This window comes from Puntigrus tetrazona, chromosome 1 (assembly GCF_018831695.1).
Source record: "Puntigrus tetrazona isolate hp1 chromosome 1, ASM1883169v1, whole genome shotgun sequence".
In the NCBI taxonomy this organism is placed as follows: Eukaryota; Metazoa; Chordata; class Actinopteri; order Cypriniformes; family Cyprinidae; genus Puntigrus; species Puntigrus tetrazona.
The window spans coordinates 22,215,852-22,229,052 of NC_056699.1; the positions used below are offsets into that span (position 1 = coordinate 22,215,852).

The 13,201-nt window shown below is 37.4% G+C and overlaps 1 protein-coding gene across 1 annotated transcript in view; it reads right to left on the minus strand.

Annotated features, from left to right (window-relative positions):
* The window catches only part of grin2bb (glutamate receptor, ionotropic, N-methyl D-aspartate 2B, genome duplicate b), an 89,313-nt gene that overhangs the window by 69,642 nt on the left and 6,470 nt on the right, over nucleotides 1-13,201 (minus strand). Inside the window, 1 exon segment of the mRNA XM_043246587.1 lies at nucleotides 1,569-2,186. Within this exon segment, the coding sequence (XP_043102522.1) occupies nucleotides 1,569-2,186 (618 nt within the window).

Here is a 13,201-nt window from a genome sequence, read left to right on the forward strand (position 1 = left end):
TCTGACCTTGGCGGAAAAGAGAGAGAGCAAGAAGCGAACATGTGGATGTGCGTGTATGAATATTCATGTGAGAATAGAAGACGTTGAGGGGAAAAAGAGTAGACATTGTGGCTCTGTTCCAAACCCTAGTGAGTCTACTGTCTCCACAGGCAGCTACTTTTAAAGCATCCTATTAAAAATGCTCAGAAATGCTCTACGTGCACAACTTGTGGTAGGACATGATAAGTGACAGTCTTTGCGGGGAGTACAGTGTCTTCTATGATTGGTTATCTAGTGAACATCAAGGTTAAAGACGGTACAGTTCATGCCTGTGTGAATGGAGAACGACTTCAATCTTCAGAACTGGAGATTTTGAATGCATACACTTCATTAACATTACATATTAGCAATAAAAGGCTAGGTGTTTGATCAAAATACAGTAAATCTATTTTGTGATCATTTTTAAAAACATAAATATATTTATTAATAGAATAAATATATATCTAAAAACTGCTTTATAGTGTAACATATTTAAATAAGGAATTCATTTTTTTGATAGTCCTTCATCCAGTCCTTCATTACACCAGCCTTACATTAGAACAAAAATGAACACTTTACAATATTTGTAACTCATTTGTTAACAATAGTTAAAGGGATAGTTTGCCCAAAAATTAAAATTCTGTCATTAATTATTCACTCTCTAAACCGTTCTAAACCAATAAGACCTTTGTTCATTTTCAGATCACAAATTAAAGATATTTTTGATGAAATCCGAGAGCTTTCTGACCGTTCTTAGACCGCAATGTAACTATGAATATGAATTTCCTGAAGCTATGCAGTAAAATGTTTACTAAAGATATAAAAGTAAAAAATTTATAAGCTATGGACAGTAGTTTTTGAGACTAACTTTGCATATGCATTTATAGGAGTTTGTCTCACGTCCCATTAAAATACATTTATTTATGATCTATACTTGGACCAGCCAGTTGGGGGCAATCAAAACGCGATGGCTTCTCTTTTAAGGACTAGTGCAGCACACTGTTACTAGATTACCCGCACCTGATTGTCATTGACCCTATGCTAATTTGCACTGCTCTTGATGAATTGCGTTGGTCATTATGGTAATGCACAGGCGGTGTCTGTGTTTTTTTTCAGCAGATCACTTGCAGAACTTTCCACTCCCATCTGTGGTTTTATGAATTATCGGTTTAGTAAATCTGTCATAAAGCTCTTAGATTTCATTAAAAAATATCTTAATTTGTGTTGCAAAGATGAACAAAGGTCTTACAGTATTGGAACAACATAAAGGTGAGTAATTAATGACAAAATGTTTATTTTTGGGCGAACTATCCCTATAATAGAAAACAATTGATTAAAGTTGAAATTTACTTGAACTAACGAAAATGAAAGAGATATTGTTCATAACTAATGTAAGAAGTCTTATTGTAAAGTGTAAAGTTAAATTACTACCAATTATGCTCTCCTATAAGAAACTTTGACCAGGTGTACAATCTTATAGGAGAGCATCATTTGTCCTCATCTTAACCTTTCTACCTCAAATGTCTATGTAGCAGTTTCGCTTGTCTTACCTTGGCTGCCATGATCATGGAAGAGCCTCCACGGATGCCCAGGATGGGGATGTGAGTCTGAGCCGAGATGAAGTCCAATATCTGGGCAATGGCCTCCTGATCGGTATCGTCCCCAAACACCACACCCTGGAGCCAGTTCCGCGACATCAGAGCACAGATGCGGTTTATGATACTCTTGGGGTCGGTTTCATTCATCGTGACCAGTTCGACTTTCGGAGGGAGAGGCACGTGAAGGAAGTCCTCTTTCTCCAGACCTTCAGAGAGTGACACCTCGCTGGAGTTTCCCACAAGGATTACTGCGATGCTAAGGCCTTGAGCAAACTTTGGTGGCAACGGAGGACCCACAGGATTGACTCCTGGTGGAGGATAATGAGGAGGGCTGATTATCGATTGGCCGCGCTCGCCGCCGCTCATGCCCCCGATGGGCGTCCCGATCCCGCCTCCACGGCGAGACTCGCAGGTAGGGAAAAAGAAAAGAGAGAGGAGAAGGAGCGAGAGGGAGAGGGGCGGTTTGGAAGAAGAAGCCAGGGAGACGAAAGACAGGACGCGACGGTCGGAGAAAGGGGAAGAGGAGATGTGGAGGCTGACAAGCATGGCGGAGGAGTGAAGATACAGTCCCTGCAGACAGAGAAAGAGAGGGAAGAGAGGGAGAGAACTTGAGTTTGGGAGCTGAATTCACAAAATCGACACAATTTGAACTCGACTGACAAAAGTTGAGTTGAAGTTCGCAAAAGAAAAAAAAAAAAAAAAACGACAAGAGGCCTGTACTTTTAAAAAGAGCATGTGTCCTCATTTCAAGGGTTTGTCCTCTTCATTATTGACATATGTTGGACAGAAATCACAGAAACTAAGCAGTCTTGGGAAATGGGGTCACTTGCAGCAGTCACACACACACACACACACACACACAGAGGTTTATCTAAGAACATATAAATCTCTTCTAACATTTATATATAAAGTTAATTCAAATTAGTAGGACAAACCCCAAATCAAATTTTTAGACTGATAAAAAATATATATTTGAATTATATGCACCCTTAAGGAGGTCATGAATGGAAAAACCAAAATTCCCTTAATCTTTTACATACAAGAGGGTTGTACTGTACTGTAAAAACTCAAAAATGTCTTGTTAGTTTAAAGACAGCTTCTATCGAAGCCGGTCTTCCAAAACTATGGCGTGTAGAATGTGTCAGTTTATGATGTAATAATGTGGATAAGCAGAAAATCATCAATGCCTGCTTCTACATCCCTTCCTGTTTAGCCCCGCCACACATTCAAGCATGTAATGGGAATAACAAGAGGGACGAATGCAGGTCTATGCAGAAATCAAACAATAAAGATAACAAAGACAACAAAATGCTTTGCAATGCAAAATTCCTTCCGTATTTTATTTTTAATAAAGTTCCAGTCCACGTCAGTAAGAACCATATATCACCACAGATTTGTTTACGAACAAGGCACAATTCAAACTAAAAGACAATGCTGTGCTGAATACATTGTGGCACTACACAGGTGTGAGAAACTGTTATCACGCAGCCACTATTGCTTTGTCTGTTATTACTGATTGTTTGATATGAGTTTTTATGTGTTTTTAACCTAAATCACTGCAGTGCCTATCTGTGAAAGTAGTAGGCTTTCAAACAGATACAACTATAAGCTAGTTCATGACCCCATTAAATGCCATCTCTAGAGATCCCAAATGGATGTTATGTCTGAATACAATTTGGTTCTCAAACTACTGCACACCATTTTTAATGCGGCGGACTTGTCATTGACAACGCATTCTGGGTTTTCTTGATCAACTAAAAAAAAATCTTAACAATCTTTGTACCTAAAATATCCTAAAAGGTAGCAGTTGCGTCTGTCATACATTGGCGGGAGTAATCATGGATGACATCCCAAGTGGAAGTTTTGTCATATTTAGCTAAATCCCGAAAACATTTATTCTTCAAACTGTTGCACATTTTTTGTCAATGCTTGGAAATGCATTACAATGCATTCTGGGTTTTCTTTCTCCTGGGGACATGTCATTGACATCAGTTGTTTTTACTGAGCTAATGCTATTTTCTGACCCTTATGGGGACATTTGGTTCCTACGGTGTAGATAAAGTCTGGCTCACAAACACATGCACTTTAAAAATGAGCTCAAAGAGTTCGAAAGGCCTTGATTGCGAAGCACAATGAGAGAAATAGTAACTATGTATATATACAGAGAAAGAGTGAGAGAGCAGTGTGCGTACACTGAATATCAAATGCAATTAGACGAGCAAGATACAAGTTGATTTATCGGCAAACAGCATATTCACTTGCACACAACACACACAGTGACTGACATTTGCCAATTATCTTTCTGTAAAGACTTTAAGAAACACTTGTTATTTATAGCCATTTTCATTAGCTGAGGTGTGGAACAAGGTAGTCATTAGCTAATATGTTTGCATCTGTTTGTTAACAATTAAAAACACTTTAAAAACACAAAACAGCTTGATCGTTTCATTTAATGTAAACATATATTCTTTTAAAATAGAAAGTTTGCACCGATAGAAATTACACTACCGTTCACAAGTTTGGGGTTTAGTAAATGTAACATTTTAATACAGCAAGAACGTATTAAAATATACAGTTTCCACAAAAATATTTTCAACATGGATAAATTAGAAACATTTCTCAAGCATTAATCAGCATATTAGAACGGATCAGTGGAGTAATGATGCTGAAAATGCAATAAAAATGCAGCTTTGCATCACAGCAATAAATTACATATGAAAATAGATTCTAATATAAATTACATTTAAATAATGTTTCAGAAAATACAATTTGCTCTATATTTGAACAAAGAAATATAGACTTGTTGAAGATAAGTGACTTTTTCCATTCTGTGAGGAAAAGCATATTATACCAATAGCAGCCTGTATTTAAGGCTAAAATACTGAATGACATGCCAGCTAACAGCCACAAAACACATTTCAAGGGGTCTTTAAAGAACAGCCACAAAAAATAGGGAAAGAAAAACATGGTGGGTGAAGAGGAGGACAAAAAGATGAAAGGGCAACATAAGTGAGGCATTGCTCAGAAAGAAAGCAAACACGCTTGAAAAAGGAAGACTGCTTTTACAAGGCTAATTATTGGAGGTTTGTCAGTGCTAATTGCAGGTACACATGCTAATTGTGAATTAGCTCTCTTCTGCTGCAGACGAGAGAAGAGACGGAGGAGGACAAAGTGTGGGAGGAAGAAAAGAGAGAGAGAAATCGGTTGAGGGGGAATGGAAAAGTATAGAGATGGAACTTGCAAAAAAACGAAAAGGAGAAAATTAGGGGACTAAGTAAATGAAGCAGAGACAGGAGGAGAGCAGTGACGAAAAAGAGAAAGCGTTCTAATCATCAGCTCATTAAAAGTAGGTAAGCAAAGAGAAGCACACAGATCGGAAGGATAAGCACTAGATAGGGAGATAGAAGACTAGGAGGACAGCAGCTGGGTGAACAAGAGAGGGAGGAGAGACTAAGATGCTCTATTTGGCTCTGCCTCTCATTTTAACAGCACTTGGTTTCCATAGCAACTATTCAAATGAACCTTCCTCCACACACACACACACACACACACACACACAAAAACAGAGACTGCTATATACAGACACAGTTATATAGATTTTATAGTCTTAAAGTCCATAGTAACACCTATTCAGTCAACCGAAGAAGGCATTTTATACAAATTGTGAACATACATGATGCCGCCATCTCTTGTGATAGATAGATAAATACGTAAAATAAAACACACGTACACACACACACCTCCCACACATTTTCTCCTAAGGAGCTAAAGGCTCAATGTCAGCTCCACAAATGTTTTTTTTTTCAAACTGTATGATAGAAAATCGTCTGAACGCTCAAACTGAATTACAGCTGATCCAGATGTAAAGCACACACCAACTGTATGTAGCAGACTTCTGCAATGAAACTGCAAAGTTTCCTCTGTGTGTTTCGGTGGTTTTAGTTGCATAAGGAATATCACTTCCCTTACAGTGCAAGGAAAAAAGCAATACTGCACTGTTTTCGCATGCTTATATCACTGTACTATTTTTAAAACCATGGCACAAACTGTGTAAAATGTTTGAAGTATATTAGTATATAATTTATTATTTTTTATTTGTTACTACTGTTCTTCCGCTTACTGTCATTATTAATGCACTTTCATTCTATTATTTATAATATGATTGTTAACAACATAATAATATAATGTAATCATTTTCCGTTTCGTATCATTGTTTTTGTCATTTCGTTGTATTGCACTTTCTTTATAAAAGCACAGATAGCTGTGGATGACAATCTACACAGTCATTTATATGTTATTTCAGTTCTTATGCTATATTGGGTCAAACCCGAGACATCCCATTTTGGTGTCTGCATCAAATAAAATATGCAAAAGTGATGCATAGCAAAAAGCAAATGTTTATCTAGCATACTGACTATTTTGAAAGCCACTGGATATCTTTTAGATCTCTTTTATTCTGTTTTAGAGCAAGAATCTGTATTGCGCATCTGTTTTATATTTTTCATTACTTTTAAATCTATCTGTCTATTTGAACTGGTAAACTGAATGGCATTTAAGTGGATGTCTTTAAATCATGGAAAAGTTATGTTTTACTTAAAAAAAGAAATCAAACAGGATACATCTGATTCATACATTCAGTAATGTGAAAAAATAAGAATGTTGTAATATTGAAACTATTGTTTTGATGCTTGGAAAGCCTTTTCATCTTTAACACTATTACATGAACAGTTACACATCTGCTGTAACATTTGTTTAGTTTTCGTATTGTCTACTTGCTTCTTCAGACCAAATAATCCCAGACACACAGACATACTTACATGCTTGCATAGCCAAGCTTCATTGTCATTGTACATGGGTGTTTGTGGAGAAGTATTCCAGAGTCACTCAACATTTGCTGGACGGTTACTAAAGCTTAAGTTTAACTGACACAGATGACAAAAAATGTTATATGTGCACGCGCATTCCCCGTGGTGCTGTATAATATCCATGCATCTGCCTGCTCCGATAGATCTCTCGCTCTTGATTTTCTGTGAGACAGTTGTGCTCGGCCTAAGGCCTGATTGGAAATTGGCTTAAGATGAGAGAATGGTCCCCAAGGGTCCCAGATTGGCTACAATGGTCAGAAAGCTTCCAATAGGCCTGGGCCGGTCTGTTGGTGTCAGCTAAAATGCCATTTAGAAAGACTTATTGATCTCAAAAGCAGTCGATGATCAAAACTCAACCCAAACCAACACGATTACTGCAAACCAAAGACTTACTACTGAAACTGACGCCATTAAACTAACAGGGAAGGGTATAGACTACACAACATGCGTGACAGGTGATTCAAAGGTAACCTGACATTGTGCACATTTTAGAGGGCGAGAGAGGATGCGACGCGAATAAAAACAAGTGTGTACATTTGTGCACTGTAATACATCTCTGTTTCTTTCATTGCTTCGGGAAACACAGATAAGGCGTTTTTCTACACCGTCCTCCATCTCAGTTCTTCCTGGCGAAGTAATAAATTATGTATTCAACAAAATGTTTGTACAAAAGCCCATCACAGACTCCCTCCCATCTCAAACGAGCTCTGTTTCAGAGCGGGAGGGAAAGCTTTGATAACAACCAGAAACTGAATTAACATTCATTGATGCAGTTATACAGAATGAATTCCGATAAACCCGAGACAGCTGATTCAATTCCGAAATGCACAAAAAACACTTTTTAATTCAGCATAAAGAGACGACAGAGGTTTGTAAAAGGAAAAAAACCATGCGCACACGTGCATGTATGCACTCGCACACAGACCACGCTTAAAGTAAGAGATTAGGCTTGTCTAGTAATCCAGCGCAACACTATGGAGGTATGCGGCCTGCCTTTTTTACGTCAAATAATCTCTGGGGTATGTAACACACACACACACACACACACAAACACACCAACCTACACGCAAATAACACTATCACAGGAAAACGTCTTGATATTTACCGCTAACTAAGCTCATTTTCATACTTAGACATTTAGCCAGCACTTCTGTCTTGGCTTCCTCGCAAGCTACGTGATGCTCAAACACACACACACACCTCGCAACACACTCCGGTCTCTGAGGTATATCTGTCATAGCAGTGTGAGCGCGGTTCCATTAAGCAGTGTTTATGAACTACTGCCTCTGAGCTGTAACCTTTACTGAAGTCCTCTCTCCTCATAATGACGCTTAAACAACAGCCAGCAGCGGTTTGCTCTGATTGCAACTGAGACACAGATGCTAAAATCGAGATTCCCGGTATCAAAGCAGATTTTCGGGGTAATCGTTTTATTTACCATGAATATCTTGAATGGTGGGTTCAGACGCATTACAGGGATAAAATCAGAATAGTCAGACATGACTGTCTTTGGTGACAGGCAAAATCTTTTGAGCACAAACAGGTTTTTCAAGAAGCAAAAAATATTTTGAAGTTCGGGTTAATGAATATTATATAACAGAAGACTCTGTTTATTTGTTGTGCGCCACCATTAAAACGTTTCAGGTCAGAGATTACAAAATAATATAATTTTACGAGTTTGCTAATTCGTACGAATTAATATGAATTTACACATTTTTGCTAAATCATACAATTCATCTGAATTTGTACGAATGACCTTCACCTAACCCCACCCCTAAATCCATCTTTAGAAAATACAACATCATACGAGTAAGGTAGTACAAATTAGCCACCTCATAAAATACATGCAAATTGGTCGTGACTGTGCTGCCGATATATCGGTCGACCATTAATTAGAATAACATCTGAAGGAAATCATTACAGGGATAAATTGATTATTACTTTAAACTGTAAAGATATTATTTTCACAGTACTACTTCCTTTATCATATTTTTGAGCAAATAATTCAGATTTTGTGAGAATAAAATCTACCTACAGTCACTTTGAAAATCTAAAAATTTAAAAGGAGTAAATTAACTAACAAAAAAAATATTGTACAAAATGTTTCTAATGATGTTAAAACTCACCCCCACACAATTTAATTGACATGAATTTAAAATTGTAGATTTCAAAGCAACTTTACATTGCAACATAAATGTAGGTCTGCACTATATTAAACAAAAAAAAAAAAAAAAAAAAAAAAAAATCACAATGCAATATTTTGTTTTTCTGCGATATATATTGTGATATGGGGGAGAAAAGAAAATCACCAGATGGGTTGAATAGCTCTACTTGGGTAAAAAAACAAAAATCAACACTTTGAGTAATTTTGTAGTGAGTAAATCAGCATAGAAAATTTAATGTTACAAGCATAGATAAATAGATAAACACAACAAAGATACAAACGGAATAAACAGTGCTTTATATTTTTTCTTACATTAATCAAATGTAAAATATCTCTGAATAGTAGGGTTGTGACTGTTAATTGACGTGTTTTTGTATTTCTATTATCACTTAGATTGATGGTAGAAGTCAACAGGCTTTTCAATATCAACATTTTTAACAGGTGCTTTTGCATTTCGTTTTGAAACTCTCCTCACTTGATCAATAAAATCTGATCTGTGCGCGACTGTTGTTCGTTCCATAAGCTTCATTGAGCAGCCACGTTCAGTTTTAATTGTCTGTTCTCTCATCAAACTAAACAATTTTTGTTATTATTAAAAAAAAATCAAAGCTATGGTGTGGAACGGTAGGCAAGTGATGTAACCGGTGTTGGGCTTAAGACCGGTTGCACCGTCAACACCGTCTATCACAGCAAGCCTACTGCAAAGTCTTCACTGTATAAACTAAATCTACAGTAAACCAATACGCTGTTACACACATCCATTTTCTTTACCTTCACCTAAGCCATACGCAGCTGTGTTTACAAGAATACTTGCAGAGACATGCATTGTGTAGTTCTGCGCATGTGTGTCATTTCAGGCATAAATAGGAAGTGAACTTAATTCGGTGTCCTGCAACTCATTCTCATCTGCGTGGCTCTGAAACGTGTCCACATCGGACCTGAGCGCCAAGATACAATAGTAGTAATCAGTGATGCTGTCTGTATTAGATGTGGTGCGTCACGACAAATCTCCATAAGAAAACCAATACCTCCTTCTGCTCACGATAACTGACACAGAGTTCAAATGACGGTCGCTTTGTCAAAACCAGTGTAAACAGACTTTGAGGACATTCACATGTCCCGCCTAAAAAACGCATGGAAAAAGCCCGCCGCGCCACTTCCTCCTACTTTCGAAAGCAATCGGGTGCTTGCGTTCTCATGGCGTCTGCGATTACTAAAGCAACCATGACCTGCGCTTTTCACGACACCACAGAATTTTCGACGAAGGATAAATGGCTTTCCATCACTTGCAGTAGCTCTGGTGCTGAATTTATTTTAAAATGCTATCTACGTACAGCTGTGGCAAAAGAAAACAATCAGTATAAATAAAGCGATCAACAGCCTAAACGTATCGCAAGACTAACGCGGATGCGCACATCGCGATATTGCTGCTGAAACTTTGATATTTACATGCATTTATCAAGTAGGGCTGCACAATATATATTTTGAGATATGCATAAATCAGGAAACCATGCATTACAGTGCAAAAACACACTGCCACTAGCATATGCACGCAGAGACACTTTCCTCACAAAAAACGACCAAAAGAACAGACATATGTTCACACGAGCATACGACACACACACACACATACATGCACAAACACAACACACAGCCCTAAACATATGCAAATCCATATGGGCCCACAAACCGAACTTACATACCTACAACTTCACACGCCTATACAAACACACAGAGCGTGTCAGATTCTACATGGAAAGTTTCTTGGCTAGCAGATGCCAAGGAAAAGCAGCGCTACCTACTGTATTTATACCAAATACTGTAGATGTTATGAATGGCTGCAATCATAACATCTGTATCAGAGCGTACACACTCTGACAGACACGAACACACTGCTGAGCAGGTTTTCGGGTGAGAGATCACTTCCTCCCCTGAGGGCTCGGTGATGGCCTGCTTCTGTTTTGACCAATCACACGCGAGCATTGGCTCACCCCCCCTGCCCATTGGTCATGGGTAATTAATTACCAAGCTGTTCCTTGTTTAGGCCAAATGAATATCAGCACATGGTTACCATGAAACAATGAGCCCCATCCCAAATCACTCAATCGTCCAATCCTCAGCGCTTTGTGATACACCATGTAGCGTTCGCTAATGGACATCGAAGGGAGGAGGAAGTAGACTGAGATATGAACATGACCTGTGATGTGGATGGACATGCTTTATTAGGGCACAGATCATATTTTAAATACTCACACAGACTCCCACTACTGGTAATCCACAACTACAAGCAGGTCACTTTAATTTCCATTGTCATGGATAGTTTGGTCTGCCTGTTGAGCCGGAAACTATTCCAGTATTCCAGTAAGTCTTACAATTGAATAGAATCCTACAAAATCATAACTATAGACTGTAAAAAAGATGGACGACGTCAGTTCCGTCATTTGGAGGCCGAGTCTGCACAATATTGTCATGACTCCCGCCTAAACTCCCACAGATCCAATCAACTACAACGACGACACACCCCGGTTTTATAGCATCAAACTCTTTGCTTAAATCAAACTTATCAAAAAAAACAGCGTGACAACAATTACCATAAATGACTAAATCCATATTTCGGAAAAACTATTGGAAGTGTAATTATTTTAATTTATATTTTGACATATGCATTTTGGCCATAAGAGATCATTCGACAATAGATTTATTTTTTTAGTTTTATGTTGACATTGCTAATGATGTTGTCTAATCATCATAATCACATCTGAATTACATAACAGAAACTAAAGATCGTGATATTTGCCTTTTTCCTGTTTTTTTAGTAAGTTGTTCTGTGTGCTAGTGTTACACACTGCTATAGCCAGTTAATTTACCAGCTTAAGTAATACCTTACACAAACGTAAAATTTAATTGACAAAATATATTATTGTTGATTACGGTTCTTGATATTGCAATAATTATTATATATGTAGATTTATATAATGTAAAACTATAAAATTGCCCATACAAAAGGGAAAAAATGCACCTGGAAATGAATTTCAGGGTGGCTAATATCAATGGGCTACGTGAATGTCTGACCCTGATAAAAAAAAATTGTATACATATATGCACACATATACATATGTATAAAAAAAATGCAGAATTCAGTCTGAAAGATTTTGATGGAAAACAGCACAACCCCTTCTGTCTAAGATGACATAAGCTAAGAACCACCAAAATGTGTTTATCGCTGATTAAGGATGAAAAAAATCACAACTTCACGTCGGGTTTTTCAGGTGCATGAAAAACAAAATGATTATTCAATCAGGGAATAATTTATATAATAGAGAGCGAGCAAAAAAACACTGAAGCGGCCCATGATCTCGGTATAATGTGATTTAACTTTATACACTTGCAAAAACTAAAATGTTACACAGAAGCTGTGTGACCTGCAAAATAAATCTCTGACATCTTTTTTTTTTGCTGTTTGTTGTTTATGATGAGAGAATTTGTGAATGCAGATTGAAAATTGAGTGAGCACAGTAAACAACAGACAAATCAAAACATTTCTGATTGGATGTTTCATTCATAAGCTCAACAGGAACGTGTTTAATTGGTCATATTGCTCAACGCTGCCAACCACTTGCAAAAAGAAATATGAGGCAGAGTCCTGTAAATGTAATGCCACACTTTTCATTCACTTCACATTTCACATTGTGATAAGCATAATTCATTATAATTGTACAGGACTGTTTTGTGTCCCCTTTTCTTGATTTTGGGGGGGCATTTTTGTTCAATTTAGTGGCATTTTTTGCCCATTCATTTCCGAGCCCGATTTATACACAAAAACTACATGAAATTACTTTTATTACACTTACATAACACAAATCATTACTCAATCTGTCAAGACTTTCTAAATGTGACTATTTTGAGGTGTGACATGAATGGCAGAAGACAGGGAAAAACAGAAGTACTGTACATTTAAATTCTCCTCTGGCAAAAAAAAAAACACTTACTAATATATTCAAATGCAATTTGCATGAGTCACTTTTGAATGCCTCAAAAATACAGCATCTATTGACAGGGCCGAACTAACCAGTCAAGTCTTGACCTTTTGGCAGAAAGACCATTACTACCTATTACCATGCGTTTTATATTAAACTCTAGAGGATGGTAAATCTCCAGAAATAGGATTGAGCACCCTTGCAGTAAAGGCAGACAGCTAGAAAATGCAGACCAAACGTTTTTTAGGTGACAGCTAATCTGATATATCCAGTATTTCACACTTCACAAAAAATAACAGCAAAGCAAAATATGGTATTGAACTGCAGTGTTTGGTATAATGATATTTTGACTGTTGTCTGCAGTACAGATCCGCTTACTGGCAACTTTCTCATCCATATCCTCCATTCCCGAAGAAGCAGAATGTCATTAAGTGACATAATGAAAGACATAATGAAATTACACCATTAAATATGCACATCACTCATCTCAGAGACTTACGACACTGTGCATGACTGGACAAGAGCTCATTAAGTCACTGTAACTCTATCTGTAATGAAGTCGTGTGCTGTGATTAAGGC